The 22,485-nt window shown below is 51.0% G+C and overlaps 2 protein-coding genes across 2 annotated transcripts in view; both read left to right on the top strand.

Annotated features, from left to right (window-relative positions):
• The window catches only part of LOC127026099 (uncharacterized), a 76,630-nt gene that overhangs the window by 18,437 nt on the left and 35,708 nt on the right, over nucleotides 1-22,485 (top strand). Inside the window, exons 20-38 of the mRNA XM_050911169.1 lie at nucleotides 1,101-1,289; nucleotides 1,820-2,011; nucleotides 2,696-2,795; nucleotides 4,518-4,600; nucleotides 5,102-5,296; nucleotides 5,688-5,816; nucleotides 6,406-6,542; nucleotides 9,149-9,152; nucleotides 12,225-12,416; nucleotides 13,069-13,260; nucleotides 13,809-13,940; nucleotides 14,270-14,464; nucleotides 15,060-15,131; nucleotides 16,474-16,510; nucleotides 16,691-16,801; nucleotides 17,084-17,275; nucleotides 17,543-17,638; nucleotides 21,722-21,840; nucleotides 22,001-22,177. Of these exons, the coding sequence (XP_050767126.1) occupies nucleotides 1,101-1,289; nucleotides 1,820-2,011; nucleotides 2,696-2,795; nucleotides 4,518-4,600; nucleotides 5,102-5,296; nucleotides 5,688-5,816; nucleotides 6,406-6,542; nucleotides 9,149-9,152; nucleotides 12,225-12,416; nucleotides 13,069-13,260; nucleotides 13,809-13,940; nucleotides 14,270-14,464; nucleotides 15,060-15,131; nucleotides 16,474-16,510; nucleotides 16,691-16,801; nucleotides 17,084-17,275; nucleotides 17,543-17,638; nucleotides 21,722-21,840; nucleotides 22,001-22,177 (2,544 nt within the window). The remainder of the gene's footprint in view (nucleotides 1-1,100; nucleotides 1,290-1,819; nucleotides 2,012-2,695; nucleotides 2,796-4,517; nucleotides 4,601-5,101; nucleotides 5,297-5,687; nucleotides 5,817-6,405; nucleotides 6,543-9,148; nucleotides 9,153-12,224; nucleotides 12,417-13,068; nucleotides 13,261-13,808; nucleotides 13,941-14,269; nucleotides 14,465-15,059; nucleotides 15,132-16,473; nucleotides 16,511-16,690; nucleotides 16,802-17,083; nucleotides 17,276-17,542; nucleotides 17,639-21,721; nucleotides 21,841-22,000; nucleotides 22,178-22,485) is intronic.
• Nucleotides 15,754-20,067, top strand: LOC127026372 (uncharacterized). Its single transcript, XM_050911580.1, has 7 exons — nucleotides 15,754-16,510; nucleotides 16,691-16,801; nucleotides 17,084-17,275; nucleotides 17,543-17,638; nucleotides 18,332-18,448; nucleotides 19,359-19,558; nucleotides 19,721-20,067. The coding sequence occupies exons 1-7, from the start codon at nucleotides 16,485-16,487 to the stop codon at nucleotides 19,723-19,725; spliced, it is 747 nt and encodes a 248-aa protein (XP_050767537.1). The 5' UTR covers nucleotides 15,754-16,484; the 3' UTR covers nucleotides 19,726-20,067.

The following is a 22,485-nucleotide window of genomic DNA, read 5'->3' as shown; positions in this document are numbered from 1 at the left end:
GGACTGCAAACAGAAAGTGTCTTATCTCCCTGTGCAAGGCTCGAAACCCATAAGCATGCATAAGAACTGGGTGCCACATCCCATGTGTATCTAAGAGTGTATTTCAGTAGTCTTGACTGATGTCAGACAGGATATTTCAGAGTGTTAGTCAGTACACAGATGTATTTGCTCACACCCATTCCTAATTACAAGTAAGTCAGGCAATGAAGAAAAAAAAAACAAAAAGGAAAATGCTTTTATTTTTTGTTTCACTAACTCTGCTTATACAAGATCTGTGTTACATTACCTGCCAGCAAATAACTAAGCAGGCATTTTCCTACCCTGGATACAGCTTGGGGCTGGGTGGGGGTCTTCTCCGCTCTGGTAGCATTTGGTTTTGATAAAACTGTGCCTAGTCAGGGCTCACTGCCAGTCCCAGGTCAAATAAAAGAGCTGAGTTATTGCCCCATCCCTTATGCTGGAGCAGGAGGACCAGGAGGCTTTATCCGAGCCTGTGGATGACAGTTGTCCCCACCCCAGCTGCTCGCCATGTCCCTGCCGGAGGCTTTAGCTCCATGTGTGTTCTGGAAAGGTTTCCACTGTTCCAGAGGCTTGGCTCAGTCTGCTGTGCTGCATCTCCTCCCAGCTTCAGAAACAGCCCCTTGAAGCCAACGGTGCTCAACAGAGGAGCACAGAAATTGCTGCAATGAAGGCTGGAGAACCAGGACCGGGGAAGCACCCAGGCACCCTGCGCTGCGGGGCACCCACTGGGGCACGGGGGTCTGGCCACCCCATGCTGCTCCTGGCCTTGTTGGGGCTCCTAGGCATGCCTGTGGCTCGCAGTGAGTACAGGGATGCAGGATGTGTGGGGAGGACCAGCGAGACCTGCCCAGGTCCCACCTTGCTGCTCAGGGGCTGGGGAGGGTGATGCCACCACCCCCAAGCCTGAGGACCCATTGCTTGATGCTCTCACGGATGCTTTCATGGATGCAGCCCTGCCCGGTGCCTTTGCCCAGAGGGAAGCCTGGGCCAGCCCAGTTGCCTCCCTGGGATGCTCGCTGGGGCTGGGGAAGGGGCCAGGGAATGGGGTCCTCACCTGAGGAGGTCTTCTCCTGTCGCAGGTGACTGTGGGCCCCCACCTCGCATGACCCACTCCAGACCGTCCAGCGACGAGCATGCCAGCAGCTTCCCCGTTGGATCCAGGGTGACGTACACGTGCATCGAAGGCACCATCAAAATCCCCGGGAGGTCGGACATGGTGGAGTGCCTGCCCAGCGCGCACTGGTCAAAGCTGCCCGAGCCCTGCGGCCGTAAATACCTCCTTTCTGTGAAACGCTGCTCCCTCGCCTATCTCTTGCTTGGCTTAAAATTTCTGCCCCTTACGGCGGCTGCTCTGCAATGGCACTACCCCTCCTGGCGAGGTACAAACCCGCTTCCCTTAGTTGCTGTTCGTCAGAGCTGCTGACGGGTGCAGGATCTGTGCCTGTCGTCGAGGGGGTCAGTCGGACGGTGGCCGGAGCCCAGGATGCTTGCGCGTCTCCCGAGCCCCGGCGGGCAGAGGCTGTGCAAGCGGCTGCAGCATGCGCTGCCCCACGGCACGTGCATGGGACTTCTAATTCCCTACTAACTGCTTCGCCTGTGCAGTTAATGCATCTTCATCTGCGCTTCGCAAAAGATGCATTCAGCAGAATAGCAGCCTGGTAAGAAAACAGAAGTAACCTGCGATGAACAGGAGGAGCTTTCCAAAAGCACCGTAGTGAGAGCGTTTCTGTGATTCCAAGGTTTATTTTGCATTCCTCCGGCGGGCAGCTCTTTCAGGCCTGCTTTCCTTGACTGCCAGGGAGCTGCGGTGCCCCGACAAGGTTGCGGTTTGCTGCCCTGTCCAAGGCGGACCAGAGGATTAACTTCTTTCCTGTTGGGACCAACGTGAGCTACGTCTGCCGCCCTGGCTACGAGAATACCTCAGAAAGTTCCCCCACCAGCACTTGCCTTGAAAACCTGGCGTGGTCGGAAGCTGCTGAGCTGTGCAGGAGTGAGTATCTCTGCTCTGCTCCGCTCTGCTTGCTGAAAAGGAGCTGTGGAGTTCAGAGCAGGTCAGGTAGCTGCTCCCAACCCGCGTGCTGAAATGCAGCTGGGTCGTTATCATCCCAACAGCTACGTGCTTAATACAAAATTAGGTGGACATTCCTTGACATTCATATTTAAGACCGAAGAGCAGGAGTATCAATAATGTTCTTTTTTTTTCTGCTGGCATAAACGGATCTGTTTTGATTTTCATGTTAGGAAATATGTTTGCATCTGAACACGGCATATGCACAGGACAAATGCCAATTCGCAATTCTAGCATTGAACTTCAAAATGAAGACAAAGCATGTTTCTTGGTGAAATGCATGTAATATTAAGACTGATGATGTGGCAGCAATACATTTGTCACGGTCGAGTAACTTACTGCCAAACTATTGAGATGGAAATATCTCTGCAAATATTCTCCTCTGCCCTCCTGCGAGATGCTTACCGCTGTGAGCGTGGAGCCCTTATGGGGATCCACACCTTCGCCTACAGCTGATTCTGGCTCCTGCCGGCTCGGCTGTGACCAGTGAGAAGTAAAACGCTTTGGTGCCTTTGGGTGTAACCCTCTAAGTCTGTCCCTTATTCAGCCTTTTTTGTTTCTCCATCCCTGTGTGTTACGACTAACACCGGCCTCGTTCTCCGGCAGGGAGATCCTGCGGCCACCCGGGAGCGCTGCCCAGGGGCAGGATGGTCACCCTTACAGACCTGCAGTTCGGCGCAAGAGTGAACGTGTTCTGTGACGACGGGTGAGTCACGGGGCAATGCCCCGAGCTCCAGTACACCGGTGCTGATGCTGGAATACAAACTCCAGTGCAGTGCAATGAACTTGTGGACACGGGCTGGGCTGCTATTTCACAATATATCGCTCCTGTGAGTGCGGAGCATGGGGCTGCTTTTCCCACTTGAATTACACCTTTGGGCTGGGAAGGAATAGGACACAGCTGGAGGGAAGGGATTGGGGTCTGAATTTATGGCTGCCTTTTCCTTCAAGTGTCATTCAGAGGAAATTTAACTGCCCCAGGGCATCTATCCCAACAGGGCTGGTTGTCCTGTCAGTTTATAACTATAGACTTCAAAACAAGTTACTTAAAGTATTTTAGCTTAACGTATTTGAGATATATTGAATAAAAAGGGGTTATGTTGGAATTTTTAAAATTCAGTGATGTTCAGCTAGACAACTGCAGTGAAGCACATTTTCCGTCAGTTAGTGAGCTGACTCACGCTTTCTGCCTGCTTTCAATCAGGGCCCATATGCAGTACACTGACCTGCAAAACTAAGCTCTTGCAACTCCAGCTAGTATTCCTCCCTCCCTAGCAGGAGCTAGCTGGCATCATCTGGCTTATTCTGCCAGTCTTTGCAGCTCCTTCAAATATAACAGAGGGCTTTTTTCTCTCCAGATACTCCCTTAGGGTGGACTTTGGGGAAATGACAGCATGTCCCACCCTTCTGGGGTTCAGCTAATTTTTGGAAATACACATCAGGGCGGAGGGATAATGTTATCCATCTAAGCATGATCAGAAACTATCAATCATATCCAAATGATGAGTATTTTTTTGAACAGGAGGATGTAATTCGGAGATTGGGGAAGGTGTCGGTGCTCTCAGAACAAGATGTATTAGCTTCCAGCAAGCCAATCCAAAAGCCACTTTAATGAACCAGAGATCTCTATAGCTCCTCACTGGTCCCTGCTGTACGTAGTGGATGCATTTGCCTATTTGCAGAGACCAGCTGAGAAGCTACGCCAGCAGTCTGCTGTCGTTTGCTTTTCTGGCAAAACTTTAGCAAAACAGTTACACCCTTACAAGCCGAAAGCAACGTGCTCGGGAGCAGGCGGCACTGAAGGACGCCGGGCGCCCTGCCCTCTGCCACCAGCACTGAGGGTTTCAGCAGCTCCGGCTAACGGCCCTCGGTAACGCAGCACCGCCGCGATGTGGAGCAGCAGGCAGGGGCTGAGCCACAGCTCTTAGAGATGCTGTGTGCGCTCAGGAGGGAGCTCCTCACCTCCTCACCTCGTCCTGGTGGGTGACAGCGGTGTGGGAAAGGCACTGGATGCCAGCAGCCTGAATCCCAGCACTGTTCTCTGCCAGGAAGCAGGCAGGGAGAAACAGTCCCTGATTCAGCAAATCTGAGCCCGATGCATCCATGTGGGAATCCACACCTAACCTCAGCGCTGTCTGGCATTCTGTGCGTGCTCTGCTAGACGTCAGCTATGACTTCTCCCATCCTTGCAATGGGAGATGTGCTCTGCAATGAGTCAAAGGAGAGAATCGCCTAAAAATAGATTAACAGGAATCCTGGCAGAGAGCAAGGTGAAGGAGCTCTCCTGTTAACCAGCGTGTATCTGCACGTCTGCTTGCTTTAAAACTGCCTTTTCAACACTCCTGACCATACTGGTACGGGGAAAAAGATTGTTCTCAGTTTCTGGATAGTTACACAAATTTTTCTTTTCTTGTGTATTTTCACTTAGGTACAAATTAGATGGGAGTCATTTCATCCAGTGTCAGCTTAAAGGAAATGATGTTGAATGGAGTAAACTTCCAACTTGTGAATGTAAGATTAATCCAACCTTACTTTTGACTTCACTCCAGTGGGTCCTGAACACTTATGTCTAGTCTAAACCTGTCTTCATACATTGTTTTTGTTGATATTATGGGCAGATCTGTCACCAACGCTGCAGCTGAGAAGTACCCATTTTGCTGCTGACACTGTATTTCAGCAGTTTTGTTCCCACAAGATCAACATATTTTCTCCTGACTTAAGGTTGCAGTGCAGGTGACGGGATGAGATTTCGAGGAATCATGAGCCAGGTCATGGCAAGTTGCCTGATTATTTTTTGTGACCCTTGGAGTGAGAGGGAGAACGATGCGACAACAGAAACACTTCAGAAACAGAAGAGAGATAATCGAGACAGGAGGCAGTGCTAGTTACCTATCTTCAGTTGTCCAGAAAGTTTATTGTCTTCAAGAATCTTAGGTGGACTCAAGAAACATTTTGCATTTTCATTATTACTGAAGCTTTTGGCAATACTCATGTTGACCTTCTTTCCTGCAGTAATCACCTGCTCTTCACCTCCTCAAATTAGCAACGGAAAGCATGATGGCGAACGTGTAGGAAAATTTGCTTATAACTCAACCGTGACTTACAGCTGTGACCCTGGCTTCCAGCTCGTTGGAAACGTGAGCATCCGTTGTACGAGTACGGACAAAACAAACGGAGTCTGGAGCGGAGCTGTGCCTGAATGCAAAGGTAGTTTCATCCGAGTTTAGCATTTATTATGAGTTCAGTATTTAGCATGCACCAGCTTAAAATATTGTGATTGCTTAGTACAGGACATGTCAGACGTAAGTCATACTGCAATTTTAAAGTGAAAAAATGCAGTGCTGCTGAAGTGAGCGAGGAATGAACGGTCTGTGCAAGAAAGGCGTAGTGCTTCTAGCAATACTTACTCTTTATACCCTAGAGAAAAGCACATCTGTCAAACCTGGAGCAAAAGAAACAGAAAGGAGTCCTCCTCCCCAAAGTGAGTTGAAATGATTCTACAGTAAGTCCCATGTTTCCCAACTTAATTTGCTCCTTTATCACATTTCTATGAAAAGCCATGCGATGAATTTCACACTGTGATTTTCTTTCTTTTCAGGTTCCCGTGGAAATGGCATCCAACAATCTAAGAAGGCTTTCACATGGGAAATGAAGCTCAGCCTTTATAAAAAGTCACTCCAAAATACCATCTCCTTCTCCCATTCTTCTTCTTTCTCCAGGACACCGGGTGAGTCCTGGAGGCTCATTTGGAGTTCAGGGGAACTCATTATTGCACTCCCTGGTTACTCCCAGTCCTGTACCTGGAGCTTTCATTTTTTCCCATGTTTCTCTTCAGTGTCAAGGAGCTGTGCTACCTCAGCGTTCAGATTTGTTGTACCTTTGTACAAAACCCTAAACTACTATTCTCCTGGGACGAGCCAAGGATCCGTGTGTCTTCCAAAGTACATGGGGATCTCTGGCATCCTCCCCCAAGCCGGCTGCTTTGAAAACTTAAAACGGTCTAAAGTTGCATCATTTTGTGGAAGTGAGTGATTTTTTTTTGTGTGATGTTCTTTTCGTCTATAAGTTTTCTCGTATAATTTATATTTTTTGCGGGTTGGGCATCTGGTTCAAAGCTCAACTTTGACTTGCGCTGACCTCCTCCTCTTAAAAAAGCTTTGCTTCATATGAAATGTATTTTCATTTATCAATCGTTTCCTTGCCCTTACATTATTACAGATTACATTTAACTCATTTTTTGCCATATTGAAAAGGAAGAGATCACTTTGTACCATGTAGCCTTAAGAATGCTGGGGCTTCTGTCCTTGTTCCGGCAGCGAGAGGCAATGCACTAACGCTAACCTTGTTCCACACCAGCGAGGTCCTGGGCAGCCAGGAGAAGCCGGACATGGCAGAAGTGCTGCTACAACAGATTCCCCATCCGTTGCAAAGGATTATTTTACCCGTAAAAAGGGTGAGTGTCAGCTGTGTTGGAAACTGTGTCTAGGTGGGAACTATAAGCGTGTAATGGCAAGTAATAAAGACAAAACACTCACTGGAGGGTCTCGCTACCCAACCGGAGACTGGATGAAAAGCATTTCTCTGGTGTCAGGGTCAAGCTGAACTTGCCCATCCCTGAGCCATGTCTCTTGGGTCAAAACCAGAAAATCTGTCACCCCTGTTGTGGTGGATTTTGTGTGTGAACCTGCACAGCCCGGGGCTGTTACACAAACGTGACGAGGCTTCTGCTTAAGCCCAGGTCCAGAAATGCCCCCGTGCAGGGGCAGCGTGGCCAGGAGGGATTTTCCCCGTTGCTGCATCACTTCTCAAAGGTGGGGTTTGTTCCAGCCTGCTAGCATCGCCAGGCTGATGGCTGGGACCAAAACCCCGAGGTATTTGTCTGGACTGTTAAACAAGGAATCAAAGAATCCCACTTGCAGGGTTAAAGGCAGGGTAACCGGGCTGCATGGTTGGGCACTTGTGGAAGTGTTTGTAGGAAAGACGTTGCAGTGGTATCAGTGTAGGAAAAGGGCTCCAAGAAGGGCTTTGCAGGCCTTAAAAGAGATGAAGTTTGGTGATGTTGGGTCCTTGGTAAGAACAAACGAAGGCTAGAAGCATCCTAGATGATACAATGTGGAAAGAAAGGGGAAAACTTTGTCTTTTTTTTTTTTTTTTGCCTAAAAGTTTCTACTTTGCTCTACTATGTAACTTCAGAACAAAGATTGATTTAAAAATCTCTTTCTGTTGGTTTTTCTTCTTTTACTCTTTTGTCATTCTTGGCACTTCTTCAGGAGATCATGTCAAAGCAACAGCTTAACACACGATCTCAAGTGTGAGAAACGCCGCTTTGTGTTGTACTCCAGGAACTTGGCTCTCCTGCCCAAAACATGGGTCCTGTAAAATCAGCCCCTCAGTGCTAGAAGGCTGGAGAAGGGACGAGATGGGGGGAAATGGAAGAATGCCTGAAAAGAGCCTCTAGTGTTTGAAGCAGCAATTGGTTTGGGCCCTTCTAAAGTGCAGTGCTAAAATTCACCCCCAAACTGGGTGGGTTTTTAAAAATCTGGGCAGAAGGCTTAACTCTCCTTGAAACTACAGCCAGGCTAATCTTCATGTGAACATTTCCTTCCCCAGGCTGCGTATATGGCCCATGGCAAGTGCACGGAAAGATTTATCTGTAGCTTTGAAGCGGTTTATTTGTGACGGGTCTGCCCTCCTCCAGTGACGCCATGACAAAAGAACCCCCGTGGAAGAAGCCCTGGGAGGAGGCACTTGCACTTTCCTCGCATGGCTGCAAAGACAACTGGCACGTGCTGCTCTTCCTGCCATCTTACTGCAGATGTAGACAAGACACGCAGTTAAATGGGATCCCACCTATCTAAATATATTGTTATCTTTTCAAACAAAAATAGCACTGTAAGCATAATGCATGCAAACCTTTCACCGTGTCCTGTTTCTAAAGTGCCCCCGTGCAATGGCCGGACTCTTACACTTTGCTTTAAGACAAAGAATAAGCTAGATCAGGTCTGTCCCATGCACATGTACAAAATGTATTTTTTTTAATTGTGATGTGTTTTAATGTTCCAAGAAATTGATTGAAAATCACTTATGCAAGAGTCGGCTAATTCCCACAGTTCCTTCTCCCATCTGAGTTTTTCTCTCTTTCAGCAATTTCCTCCTAACATCCCGAATCCAGTTACGATTCCCTACTGATCTGACCAGCCTTTTTTCAGGCCGGCGGTGGGAAGCCACCGTTTCCCAGAAACCCCTCAGGCCTTCTGCAGAATTTCTGACAGAGCTCGGTTATGTCACAACCCATTCGACTCAGTGTTTCCACAACCGCGCATTTCCTTGCTCGCTAGCAACGCCGACCTGCTGCCATAACAATCACGGTAAATACACCGACTGACAGGATAGGCTCCGAGCCCCTCTGCGGGGCTGAGCTTAGCAGGAATTTCTGGCTGTAGCACGGTCGAGTTGCAGATAACCCATGCTAGCTGCCAGCAGGGTTGTGCTGAAAGCAAAATACTGACTTCCCTGTCTTGCAAAGTTATGTGCTTATTTCTTTTAGGAAATCATAGTACTTTATATGCTAAATTGAATGTTGATCTTTATATCTTCAGTACCTTAAGCACCTTCTTCAGCAAAAGCTTTTTTGGTATCAGACGTAAGTTCTTTGCAGTTTATATTTCTGTTCAGACTACATGCAAGATAACAGCCACGAGCAGTCTGGGTCTCTACTAATCTCATACTGTAAAGGAGCTACTTCTGCTTTCCAAACGGAGGAAGGCAGCTCTGTAACGCTGCAGGCTGTGAGCACATCGACTACGTGCAGACAGAGAGAAGTAACTGCTAAATATACTCTCCAGTGTTGTCATACTGCAACAGAGAAACTGGAAATGTCGTGTTTATGTTGTTTGCTGCTTACTGTCTTTGTCCTATACAGTACACTAATTGCCTTATATTTAGGTGCCTTTCTGGGGTTTTATTTACATTTAGTAATAAATGGTAATTGTTTATAAAGGATAGCCTGTGAATTCAACTGCCTGCTTGTTCTCTTTTCATATTTTATGCTCTTTTCAGGAAGGTATCAGCTTTTAGAGATATCTTGATGGTGGTCAGATTTGCTGCTCAATCAGTTCTTTATCAGCACTCTTACTTATTTTCTAAATGGCCTCCTATGCAAGTTTAACTTGGTTTAAAAAAAAAAAAAAAGGAAAAATAGAAAATCCATGCGGTAATGTTTGAGAACGTGAGCGTTTCTAGTAAGTGGTCTGAAAAAGAAAGCTGGAACAATGCATACCTGCCTTAATCCTATTTAGCTGTCCCGGTCCCGAGCTCTGCAGCCCCTCTGCTGCGGCTCCCCCCCTCAGAGCAGCGGGTCAGTCCCAGAAAGGCTTTGGGGGCTGTGGGCGACGTCCCAGGCTGCTGCCCTGCAACAGGGATGGCAGGAGCGCGTGGGAGCAGGCAGGGAGCAGAGGGCGGGTTTCTGTGGAAAGCCAAGAGCAACTCCGGCAGCTCAACTCCTGTTTTTGCTGGCTAGTTTTGCTGGAACACTCATGTTGTTCCAGTCGGAGCCTGGCAGCGTAGATGCACAGAGCAGCACGGGTCAGCCTCCCCGCTGTACATGCTTTCGCTTCTGCCATCGCCATCTGCTTGGCCTGATTTCTGCAGCACGGGGAAGGGATGTCAGAGCAAGATAAAGCAAGTCGCCCTCGGCAGCTCCAGCTGAGCAGGCGCAGAGCCGCTATCGCAGGGCTCAGCTGCTGGGGCAGCTCCTGCCCAGAAGGTTTCGGTGCTCAGTCCGTTACTGGGGCAATACAGGGCAAAACAGGACAGCAAACGTGGGTGGCAGAGAGGCAGAGGGACGGGCTGGTCTGCGCCTGACGGTCTCGGCAGGTACAGATGTCTCCTGCCTCAGGTAGGAAAGCAGCCTGGTTCAAGGGGTTAATCTGAACTCTGTTAGCAAGGGGATTTTACTGAGTTGAAACTACAGCAGTTGGTTCTTCTGATGTACGTGCGAACCGAGCCACTCCCTGAGGAGACTCGACGTCACAAGAAGGCTTTGCCAAATACTTCTCAACATCTTGCTATCCCACACTGAGGTCACTGCTGTAAGCCATTGTAGGAGAATTCCCCAGCATTTAAAGCATTTTTTTTCCTGTTAGCAACCCCCTTTTGCATTATGCAGCCGCCATCCCAATTCAGACCTCAGGTGACCAGCGACCTGTAAAAATACGTGGCCAAGACATCTCCACATAATTTGTCAACATGTTCACAAGTAAGTATTTTAAAGGAATACGTTATCCAGGCTGCTTGACTCCTCCCTTAAGAAAACACCTCTTGGCCTCATTGCAAATGCTTTTGTTACATATGCTTGGAGCACAAATTGTGTTGGAAAGGGAAATAAAGTGGAAAAAAAAGAAAAAGTAAAAAAGATAACTGAGCTGCTCAGTGGAAACATCGCTGTTTCCTGGATAACAGAGGGAGGCAGGAAAGGGCAGGCAGGCAGCCTGCTGCTGGCTGCCCTTTCCTTGGGGTGGGGTGACACATCCCCGTTACTGGCAGTGCTGCTCAGCAGAGCGGGACAGGGCAGCAAACACAGCCGCAACCTTTCCTTTGGCTCTTCCCACAAGCCCAGAGCAGCTCTGCTTCCCTGCGCCGGCACGGAGCCGAGGCAAACTGCCCCTGTGCCTGGCGGGGCTCGAGGACATCCCTGAGCCTCTGTGGGCAGTGCAGCATCTCGTTCGAAGAGTTTTGTGTCTATCTGGGAGAGTTACAGTGGAAATGCTGCTATCCCCGCTGCCTTGTTTTGTGCATAGGTCTTAATAGAAGCAGCTCAATTAGCAGCTTTAAAGCGGGGCTGATTTACAGCCCTCTGGTCTCCTGTGCACCCCCCAGGCTAGAGAAAAGCCGCCTTCTCTCCTCTCTTCTTGCAGAAAAACCTCTCTTCACGGAGGTCTGTTCCTAGGGACGGGCAGGTGATGTTTGAAGATGGTTTGAGGGGCATGGCGGGGGGCTGGTGCCCCCGAGCTGCGCTGCGCCGGGCTCCCTGGGCCAGACGCTGTCAGAGAGGGCAGGAGGCACCGATGAAGATGCAGCTCTCGTTTGTGCACACAGCAGAGCCAGTGCTGGGGGATGAAGGGGACCTTCTGTACCCCTCCCAGCTTTGGGGCGTGCTGCAGGTTCACAGCCGGAGCTGGCAAGACCCACACACTGCCCTTTTTGGGTTTTTTTTTTTTTCTCCTTTTCCTTTGGGACTTGATAGCTTTGGAGAGAGGGCTGTCTTTACTGCAAGGTGCAGAGAAACGATTTGAAGGAGAGGCTGAGGCGGTGGGTGTCTGGAGAGCCCCGCTGCGTTCCTCTGGATGCCAAGAGCGCCTCTTGGAGCAGACATGAGGAGAACCGTGTGCTTCAAACCCACTCCCGCTTCCAGCCGCAGTTAAAGGCTTTCGCCAGAAAACGTCCCAGCGATGAGACCGCAGGGAGAGGACAGGGGAGCCGCGGGAGGCAGGCAGGGGTGCAGGCCTTGGGAGCCGCACTGCTTTTGGCTGCGCATCCCACAGCTGCGGGTGCTGCCTGCAGCCCTCGGCCGGCAGCTGCCTCCTCGCGCTGCCCGCGCGTGGCAGCAGCAGCAGCAGCACCCACGCGTGCTCTTGAGCAAGCCTTCCCCTTCCCGGCGGCTCCGGGAGTGGCCCCGGCTCCTCCTGCGCTCCCCGCCCTGCGGGGGCCCCGGCGGAGGCAGGGAGCCCCCGGTTGCACCCCCCCGGGCGGGGCCGGGCGGGCGGTGCTCGGCTGCCCGCTCCGCTGCCCGCTCCGCTGCCCGTCCAGGCGCCCCCGCGGCAGCGATGGGCTCCGGGCACCGCTGCTCGCTCCTGCCCGCGCTGCCGCTGCCGCTGCTGCTGCTGCCCGCGGCGTGGGGTGAGCCCACGGGGAGGGCTGGGGGGGACGGGAGGGCGTGCAGCGTGGGGTGAGCCCTGTCACCCTGGGCGTGTGCTGCGTGGGCGCCGCTCTGCCGTGTGCGGGTCGTGGGTGCGTGTGCCCTGCTCTCCTGCGGAGCCTGCGTGTGCAGCGCTGCGTGTGTGCGCGCCTCTGCGCTGTGCCCTGCTCGGGGAGCTGGAGGAGAAGCCCCACTAAATCCGGTTTTATTTTGCTGCAGGTGACTGTGGGCCGTTGCCAAATATAAGCCACGCGGAGCCCCCCGAGGACACTAAACACCGGGGAAGCTTCAGCGTCGACTCCAAAGTAACGTACAGATGCCTCACAGGTTATGTTAAACGCCCGTTGCTGTCAGATACGATACAGTGCCTTGGAAACTCCCAGTGGTCCAACCTCCCGGAGTTTTGTGGCCGTGAGTATTTCACTTTCTCTGCAACAAGTTGCTCAGAGAGGCACGCTGCTTGTGAAAACACTTACTGCTTTGGCAATCGCTGGTTTGAGAGTTTCCCCATCCGAAGTGACATGTGATCGAGTTGCTGGTCAGGGAATGCCTGACTGTCCGTTTTTCCTGACTCTGCTTAGTTCATTGGAGCCATGTGCTGGCACTTGTGTGTTAATAAAAATAGATGGATAGCTTGGGGAAGCACAGGAAAGAGGGGCAGAACCACGGTGGCGAAGCGCTGACATATCTGACTGCTGACGCAAGAGTTAACTAAGGGGGAAGGTTTGGCATTGGGGATTTGCAAACCTCCGCAGTGAGAACTGGCTGCACTTCCCCACCTCAAACACGAGTGGAATTGGCAAGGGAGGTAAGCACTGCTCTTGTGAATGATTGAAAGAGAGCAAATTTTAACATTTAAAATCTTTTCCCACTAAATAGTCATCTAGGGATATTTTTGAATTACAAAAATTACCAATCACCTTCTTAAAAATATTTGTGGTATTCATATTCTTAGGGAGGCTTGTGCATTATCACCTGGATTTATGTTTATACATAGTTGAATGCAAAATATTGTTATTTTTGCTTTATAACTGTACATGTTGGTTGTCTTTGTTGTCGCTAGGTAGCTGTCCCAGCCCGCTACGTGTGCATTTCGCTAGAATATCACAAGAAGATGAAATGCAGAATTTTTATGCTGTTAATACCACGGTGAAGTATATTTGTCGCCCAGGCTATGAGAATACCACAGACCAGCTCCCCACCAGCACTTGTCTTGACAACTTAGCATGGTCCGAAGTTCCTGAGCTATGTCGGAGTAAGTGTCTCCATGTCGTTTCATTTTCTCCAACATCCTCCCACGGCTGCAGCCGCAGCGCTGTGTTCCGAGTGCCACGTCTGATTTGGATTTTAGAATTGCTTTTTTTGAATGACGTTTAGCATGAAATACCATCAGATGCCTGGTTTGACATTGCCATGCTGTCATGAAAAGTATGCCTGTGGGTTTTTTCCCCGTCCTTGTAGTGTCCTAAGGATAATCTTACTCTTTTTTAGGGAAATCTTGTGGTATTCCAGCAAATCCAGAACATGGCAAAGTTATTGCAAATGATCATCTGTTCGGTGCAAAAGCAGATGTAGTTTGTAACCATGGGTGAGTGTGAAGGCAGCTGCCCACTGCATCCCAGTTGCCTGGCCAGAGTCACTGGTGTGCAAGCCGGGACAAGGGGCTCTGCCTGTCGAGTCCTCGTCACCTCTCTGGGGTGACATGTTCTTGGTTGGTGACAACAGACCGATTCGGGGATGTGCCTTCTGCCACTGCAGGTACACATTAAAGGGGGAGTCGCCTCTCGTCTGGTGTTCCCTAAGGGGAGGTGAAGTTGCCTGGAGTCAACTTCCAGCTTGTCGGGGTAAGTGAAGTTGTCCAGCACTTGACTGGAAATACCAAATATTCCAATTCAGAAATACGGAATCGTGTGTTGATTTTACTAATGAAGTCAGGTAAGTATCTCTGGCAGGCACGATGAAAGCAGGGACTCGCCAGCAGCTTCACTGGTGCCTTCTGCATGTGACAGACTGACGTAAATGAGCAACCCAGTGGCCTTGGTGTCCCTGCAGACTGCCCCTGCCCCTGTGCACGCAGGACAGCAGGCTGGGAGGCACCTAAAAGTAACCGCATGCCGAGAGGGTGGCCAGTGCCCCGTTTCAGCCCCTGCTCCTGGTGCAATGCGAGCCTGTGTGCAAGTGGCCCTTGGGTTTTCCTCTCTTCACATCGTGGAGAAGAGCATCCCAGAGGTCACCTCCTGAACTCTTTTCTTTTTCTCCCCCAGCCATTTCTTGTCCTCCGCCTCCAGCTATTCCCAACGGGAAGCACAACGGCAACAGTACAGAGGAGTTCACGTACAACTCGGTCGTGTTGTACACGTGTGACCCTGGGCTCCAGCTTGTGGGAAATGAAACTCTTCGTTGTACAACGGAGAACAGGGTCGATGGCGTCTGGAGCGGGTCTCCTCCTGAATGCAGGGGTGAGCATTGCTGGATAATCATCCTGTTCTCAAGTAGTTTTTCTTGCTGTGCAGTTAATTAGTCCTAATTCCCTTCTCTCAGAAAGGGAAGGACTCCAGTCTCGACCGGCATTCCCATAAGGTTTGTTTCCAGGGGAGCAGCATCTGCTTACAGCAGTGATGGTTAGCAAGTCTGTGCTTTGCAAGGTGCCAAGCTCTGCTGAAGAACACCGTGAGCACAACTGTACACAGTTTTACGTTTTTCCCTTCAAGAGGAACAGGCAGAGTTTTAATAAACAGTGTGTGAAGTGTATCAGTAACTGCAAAGCTGGTGGACTAAACCTTGGAATGGTTTTGTATCTAATGTCCAACAACACCCGGGCAATACGGCCACGTGGGACAGCAGACTCCCCTCTATCCGTAAGGCTTGTATTGTCACCAAGAGGTCCCTGTGTGACTCTTCCACAGCTCTTGCTGTCGCAGCCACAGATGCACAAGTCACCTGCCCATGCTACATTTACTCCTCACTGAAGTATTATAGATATATTATGTATAAATGAAGAATTATATAGAATATAATTTTGAGTGGTTTTCCTTTATTTTTCTCTCTTTATAGTTAGCACTACAGCAGTGACGACCCAAACTGAACCCTCGGAAGAGAAGACAGCAGAGAATCCTTACTGGCTAGGTAAGAGTTCAGGAGAGGCTTTCTGCCTCAGAGTCCTTTTAATTGCTGTAATTGCAGCCACGTTGGGTGCCTGTGACTCCACGCGCTGTTGGTTTTCTGCTCTCACTGTGCTTTCTTCATTTCTTTTGGTGGGTCCATCTTCCAGTTTCTAAGGGGCTTGCACAGGCTTGTTCCCTGGTCTAATCCCCTTTTCTCTCTGCTCCCAGCTGAGTGACTCCTTAGCTGACATGATATGGAGTAGGATTTTTGATGCTTGAATCTCCCTCCGTGCAGCCGAGCATCTCAGTAGAAACTACTGACGCTACCTTGGCTGTACCTGGACGCTGCTGAGGGTGGAGATAGCCTGGAGCTACGGACCTCAGCTCCGTCAGTGGAGAGAGGTGGGGTGAGGGACTCAAGAAGAGCATAATGATGTGTGTAGTAGTTAATGACAGATTGTTTTACAGCATTTTGTCTACTCAGCAGTGTTATGGTTACGTGGGTTTGAATAATATTGTTCTGTGGGCACAGATTAAGGAACTTCCCTGTTTAGTTACCAGCATTGTTGGCTTCATTTTTTTAACATCGATTTCATTATTTTCTTCTCTAGCAAGTATCCTCATCCCTAGTTGCATTGGTAAGTAGTTTAAAATTGAAAAAATACTTTCCTAACCCAAAGCTGTTATTTGCTGTTAAATACCTGGAGTTGGTGGTTTTGGTTTCTTCATTTCACTACCCCTAGTACTGAATGTCTCTGGTCGGGATTCGGGGGGTTCTCTGCTGTTGGTAATGCAGGAGCATTGCAAGCAACTGGATGGATTGTCTGTGTCTTAGTATAACACATTACATCAATTGAGGATGAAATGAAAGAAGCCAAAGAAGCCAGTGTAAGAAGCCAACCAAAAACTGTACATCCTGTCACTCTTTAATCGATAAAGTTGCTTTACAAGGCCTTGGCAGACATTGAAAGATAAGAGATTAGCGAAGCTTGGAACATCCTTGTTGCAAAAGAGATCCAGTACTAAAAATGGCGAGTATGTTTAAAATACAAAAGAAACAGGAGGCTGCCTATAAAAGCACTGAATAAATGAGGATCACGCCCTTAACAAGTTCAGTGTGGCACCACACTTAGCAGTGGTTTCTGTGCTCTGGGTTCAGAGACACAAGAGGGGTTTTGCATTGTTCTGGCTGAGGGAGCCTCTGGGTGGTGACAGGTAGCCCCAGAGCAGAGAATTTTGCTGCCAGTCTTTTACCAAACTGCAGTATTTCACTTAAATTACATACCAAATTTGTTGTTTATTTTGGGGTTTTTTTTTTTGCTTCTTTTTTCATTAGTTACCCCCAGTAGCCCTTGGAATTCTAGCTGGGATCATCATGAGATGCAAAGACAATAAAAAACAGTAAGTGAGCCTAAGCTGCCCCTCATAAATCATAACTTTCCCTAAGGATAACTGGGTATTTCCTTTTACGCTCTGAGTGATAGTAATTACCTTCAGTAAATACTTGCATGGTTAGTACTATCTTTCCATGTTGCTAAGTTGCTTTTTATTCTGTGAATTTTCTCCTTTCTGTCTCTTCAGGTCTTATAATATGCATTTACAAAAGCACGAGACGAAGGGAAGGGATCCGCTGATGCACCCAAAGATAATGGATGATGAGAAGCAGCCCATGCCATGGCATTCCTATTTTTGGTAGGTTTGCTTGTTTGTCTGCCCAAAAGCTTGTGCCACTCTGCCGACTATACCCGTGGATCTCACCGATGTTATTTCTAGCTACAAACCTCACCGTGCCTGACCCCATCGGTATGGCACATCTTTATGCAGTTTTTGACTCTCAAATGCCAACACCTCTGCCTCTGCAATGAACACGCCGCTCGCTGAAGAGATGACGGCTGCTGCACGGGAGGGTTTGGTGTTCGCAGGCTGCTCTCGGGGCTCGGCAGGAGGGATTCCCCCCATCTTTCTCATCCGCAGCCACACGACGAGTTGCCACGTGTGTCCCACCTGCAAAGAGCGGCTGCACGCTGCCCTGGCCCCCCGCGCCGAGCCCGCCTGCCCCGGCTGTGCCGCCTGCGAGGACTGGCTGAGCGCCCAGCCCGGCACACCACACATCTACTCGGTCCCCAGCATTGGCAGCGAGGAGAGCCAAAGCCCAGCAGGCACGAGGTACCGTGGCCGACCAGGCACTTGCTCCTGCTCCCCTTGCACGGGTCCATGTAAAGCAAAACAGGGGGAAAGGGGTGCTTCTTGCCGGGGAGAAAGCATCTATACACGAATAGAGCAGGTTTTGCAGTTTGAATTCCTTTAAGTCCAGTTTTAGCAGTAGAAAGTATTTGCTATTTAGAGAAATGTGGTTCCATAGGGCAGTAGTCATTCTCGGAAAGCCATGCATTCAGGTGGATTCAGGTTGTCTTCTCTCTCCTCTGCATTCAGCTCTCCTGCCAAAGCTGCAGATGTGCTGAGGGGTGACAGCACAGGAGAAGCTGTTCCGGCACGGAGCGAGGCAGAGCAGCCCGTGGACCACGAAAGGTCTGTCTTCCATCTTCCACTTAGAAATACACAGATGCCACGGTGGGCTTGAATAAAAATAATTTCAGAGTAGAGTAGAACCGTATTAATTTGAGTAGAAAATAAGGGTATTCTACACCTCCTTGTTTATTCTCACCTCTTTCCTGTCTTGATACTGTGCTGAGTATTACAGCGTTTAAGTACTTTTAAAACCCTAATCTCTGCTTTTTTTCCCCTAAAACAAAGGAGCTCTGGGCAATTTTTGTGCTTTGTTCTTTCAGTGCTTTTAACAGGCATTCCGCACGTGCACGTGTTTCTCCTGTTTCTTTACTTGTGTTGCTCTCTGGCAGTTGCGCTGCACACTGCAATGCCCAGACGCTTCCCGCAGCGCTCCGCGTGCAGGGCCGATCCAGAGCTGCCCTCTCTGCTCCCCCCCCTCTGCTCTGTGAGAGCAACACCGAACTGAAGCGTAATTGGGTTTGCAGGTTTGATGAGGTGAGGTTGGGAACTGGGGGTTTAGCTATACAGAGGCATAGAAACGTCTTGTACATTTTAGCAAAGCAAGGGAGGTTTGTGATAGAGCTAATTCCAGGTTTCCATCCTGCTTGGGACGGTTCCTCAGCACCAGGGAAGCTGGAGGTGCCGAACTTCACGCTGATTTTTGAGTCTCCCTGGAGAGACTCAATGCGCGTCCTCAACGGTGCTTTTCCACAGCAACCATCACGTCTGTCCCATCTGTGAAAGCTGGCTGCGCGCCCACCTTGGCCAGTGCGAAAGCCGTCCTGCGGCACCCGGGGAGCGGCCGGGGGGGCCCCGCCGGCAGGACGAGGGGTGAGTGCGGTGCGGCCGGTGCAGGCGGCTCCTCTCAGCAGCGGGCACCGCGGTATGCGCCAAGCCTCCTCAAAACTGGGAGTTAACCGCTTATCTTAAAATAAAAAAATGACGGAGGTGCGTAAATGTCGGTTCCGCTTGCTTATAGCTCGGTATCAGGGAAAAGCGTGGTGCCTGCTTGCAAGCAAAGAGAGGTGGAACTGGTGTGAGGTTTCTTCGGACAACACTTGTGTGGTTTCCTTGCATGTCTCTGAATCAGCCTGTGCTCCTCAGCTGTCCTCACTTGGCTCGGCCTCCTGTCTTCTTTGGCCCGTGATGGAGCTCTGGTTTTGATTAAGCAGCAAAGAGCCTGAGTGCTGTCAGAGACCCTGCAGCGTGGCCCTTCTGTTCTAGCTGCCTAGCTGCCGAGTGCTTTTTCCACCTCTAGGCATGGTTAGTTTGTTTGGGGCAGAGCAGCGATGAGGTGAGCAAAGCGATGCTCTATGCTTAGTTTATTTTTTGTCACTTGCCCATGCGAGTCTTGTGCTCTCTCAGGCTCACAAAGCTTCCTTAACAGAGTCTTAACATTGACTGAGGCAAATTCAAATAAATATTTGGTTAAAATAAACATGGTTTGAGGTGTGCATCCGCCTGCTTTAGCTTTTGTAAATATGAACTTCTTTTTACCAATCATTTATTTCATGCTGTTCCTGCGAGTGCTTGTTCCGCTTGCTATTAGCCCTAACCCTGGAGGAGCCGTTTCAGTCCCGCACTCATGAATCGCTACTTGTTTGAGCTTAAAAAGTTAGTACCTTTGAAAATGTTAATGAAACTAGCTTTCGTGGGTGCTGGAGCCCGTGTGGCGTGGCTTGGCGAGGAGCAGTTTCCGACCTGAACCCGTCGGGGCTCACCCTTGGCTTTCTCTCCACAGCCCGCGGGGTCCCGTCTGCCCTCCCTGCGCCGACCGCCTGCACCTCTCCCTGGTCCACAGCGACACGGCAAGCTGCCCCGTGTGTCCCCTGGCCAGAGAGGGGACCCCGGCTCACCTCGTCCCCCGCCGCAGCCCCAGCTGCCACGTCTGCCCCGTCTGCGCGGCGCCCACCCACGCGCACCTATGCCAGGCACCTGACGGTAGGGACCTGTGTGGGGGGGCACCCAAAACGCCCTTCGGGTCACCGCGGGTGGGGGCCAGGCTGCCACAACCCAGAGGCTGCAAAGGTCATTCCTCCCAAAGCCAAGGGGCTGCAGCACGCAGCAACTAACCCTAATTAACTGCTCGTTTCCCTGTTGCAGGATAAATGCCGACGGCTGTAGCGTCCTTAGCGGCACGAAGCTGGTTGGAGAGAAGGGAGAGTTGCTACGCTAACAACTCCTGACATTGTCAGGGATGAAGTTCTAAGTGCAATAAGGCAACCTGAAGTCAAGTGTCTGACTTCACAATCAAGAATTTCTTTGTAAAGAAGCCGGAGAATCAAACATACTTCAAATCCAGCTCCATGTTGGTTTAATGCCTACTTTTTTGTTTGTTTTAGTATGAAAAAACTATTTTTGCAGCTCTTAAAATGAGGCTTTAAAAGTTCAGTAAACATTTCTTTCCACTAGGAAAATAATTTCATAGTAAATGCCCTCTTTGCACAATCTTGCAAGATTTACTTGTATTTTTAAAATACTTTTTCACTAAGGTTCCTTTACTAGTGTGTGGATACGAGTGCGAAAATTGCAGTATTTCTAGTGAAACTGTTTAGTAAATAAAAGGAATATAAAATAAGCAATACTGGTATCCTGGCTAGGGGGTTGGGTTTTTTTTATATTTACTAGTCGAACCTTCTCATCGAGCGCTTTAAATGGTTTTGCAGTCTCATTCTTTGCCGGATGTAATCAGCTGCTCAGATAATTGCTGCTGCTCAGATAGTTGCTGCTGTCGTGTTGCACTGTTGTCCATAGCAGTGCGCCTGGCCTTTCCTGGGAACCGCAGTGACGGAGGCAAGGCACTGCTGCTGGAGCGGAGCCCATTTCCACCCCGGGCAGTACCAGGGCAGTGTCGGGGAAGGTGTGCGCTCCTTCCCTCGGCCGACCCCGAGTATTCCTGCACCCATCATGTTCTCTACCCAAAAAACAGGCTGCAGCTCCAGCAAGGAGTTCAGAGGATTAAACTAACTGCTCCCCGCTTGGTGTTTGCTGGCTTGTACTCCTTGTTTTGTTTTGACATAGGGACAAAATTAATAGTGATAATACAGAAGCTGTAAAAATTGCCTTTCTGCATCATTGTTGCCCAGATATGGAATTTATTGGTGTTCTGGCAAAAGACAGGCAGTGCTACAGGCAGGACAGAAAGGTGCCGCGCAGTTATCCGATTCTGCTGTTGTACTTGTTATCGAACTGGGACGCAGCACGTTTCCGTGGGCTTGTGCTGACGGGTGCAATCCTGATACTGCTTTGAGGAGAGGGAGAGGCAATGGCCATCTGAGCGCCTGAGCTGCCCCGTGCCCTGGCTGCCGTCCCTCCCTGTCCCCTTTTGATCATCCCTTCGAACGTGGGGCTGGAGGCAGCATGGGCTGTTCAGGGGTGCCAAGTGGTAGCCCCAAGCGTGCCCTAAACCTCACCTAGCTGACGCAGAGGGAGAGGTGCAATGAAGAGAAGATGTAGCATGGCGCAACACGGGTGTGGCGGCAGGACAATTGCTCTCCAAGCTCTGAGAAATCCCGGAGAGCCTGGGGTGGCCTCAGCCTGCCCTTGAGTTGAGTGAGGACCAAGGGTAGGGCGACGGGGTGGACCGACCAAGAACAAGCACCCCTCACGAGGCAGACACTCCCATGCGTTTACAGCATTGCTAAAGGTAAGTCATGCAGATTGCGTGCTGGGTTACTCGTCTCTCAGATAAATCCCTTCCGTGTCACCGGACCGGGCAGGAGAGCTCAGCCCCGCGCTGCCGGCGAGGAGCCGGGCAGGAGAGGCCATTGGGGAAATACGGGAAAGAGCCCCGGCCCCGGCGCCCGCCGCCTGTGTTTCGCCGTTCCCCCGTCGTTCAGCGGCATCAGTTCCTACCCGAGAAGGGAGAAAGCGGCCGCGCCGTGGGAAGCCGCCGTGGGGGCCGCAGCGCCCGCTGACCACGGCGGGGAGCATCGCCCCGCAGCCCCGCGGGGCTCGGCGGAGCCAAACCCGCCCTTGCCCTTAACAGCCGGAAAAAAAAAAACCAACAACCCCGTCGGGCTGCAGCGGTGACGAGAGTCCGGGGCTGGGCCGGCCCCACACCGCCCCGGAAAAGGCCGTGCTGCCGCGCTCTGCCCTGCCCAGCCGGCACGCAGGGCAGCGGCAGCGCGGCGCGGCAGCGGCAGCGGCGCGGCAGCGGCAGCGCAGCGCCATGGCGCTGCGCTGGCTCTGCGCGGTGCTGCTGGCGTTGCCCGGCGCTTGGGGTAAGCGGGGCCACGGGGGGGGAGAGGGGCTGCGTGGGAAGGGGGTAGGGCTGCGTGGGATGGAGCTCCGCCGGGATGGGCCCGCGTGGGAAAGGGGGCATGGGCTGCGTGGGGAAGGGCTAAGGCGAGCCCCCCCCATCATTCCCCCCCCCGCCCGCAGGTGACTGCGGGCAGCCGCCGAGGTTTGCCTTTGCGGAGCCCCTGGAGCCCCTGAAGGAGTCCTACGCCGTGAACACCACGCTGAGATACAAGTGCCGCCCGGGGTACACGGTAGCCAAGTCCCCCCTGGTCACCTGCCGCAGCTTTGGCTGGTCAGCGGAGCTCGACTTCTGCATCGGTGGGTTCCCCCCCTTCGCAGGCTCCTGGGGTCAGGGCGGGGGGGTGGGGGGGTGTCGGGGGGGGCGCGTCCCCTGCTGCACCCCAGACCCCACTCGCGGTTCAGCGCAGCTGGGAAGGATGCTCCCCGGGTTACTGTTTTTAGGGCAGTTGAGAACAAGCGCTCAGCCTGCGTGCCTGCCTGGGGTTGCCCTTTCCACTTAGAAACGTTAATCTCTGGCAGATGATCTCTGCCCTTCTTAATTACTTTACCATCTGGTGATAGTGTAAATGCTATAATATATCTGCACAGAAACAAGGTACAGTGTG

This window comes from Gymnogyps californianus, chromosome 27 (genome assembly GCF_018139145.2).
Source record: "Gymnogyps californianus isolate 813 chromosome 27, ASM1813914v2, whole genome shotgun sequence".
In the NCBI taxonomy this organism is placed as follows: domain Eukaryota; kingdom Metazoa; phylum Chordata; class Aves; order Accipitriformes; family Cathartidae; genus Gymnogyps; species Gymnogyps californianus.
The sequence above is the reverse complement of the archived record's forward strand: the minus strand, read 5'-3'. Positions and strand labels throughout refer to the sequence as shown.

Coding starts and splice junctions, on each gene's coding strand:
- LOC127026372 (XM_050911580.1), top strand. CDS start 16,485: ATGAGATGCAAAGACAATAAAAAACA. Junction 16,802..17,083: donor CCATGGCATTCCTATTTTTG/GTAGGTTTGCTT, acceptor TCTCATCCGCAG/CCACACGACGAGTTGCCACG. Junction 17,276..17,542: donor CAAAGCCCAGCAGGCACGAG/GTACCGTGGCCG, acceptor CTCTGCATTCAG/CTCTCCTGCCAAAGCTGCAG.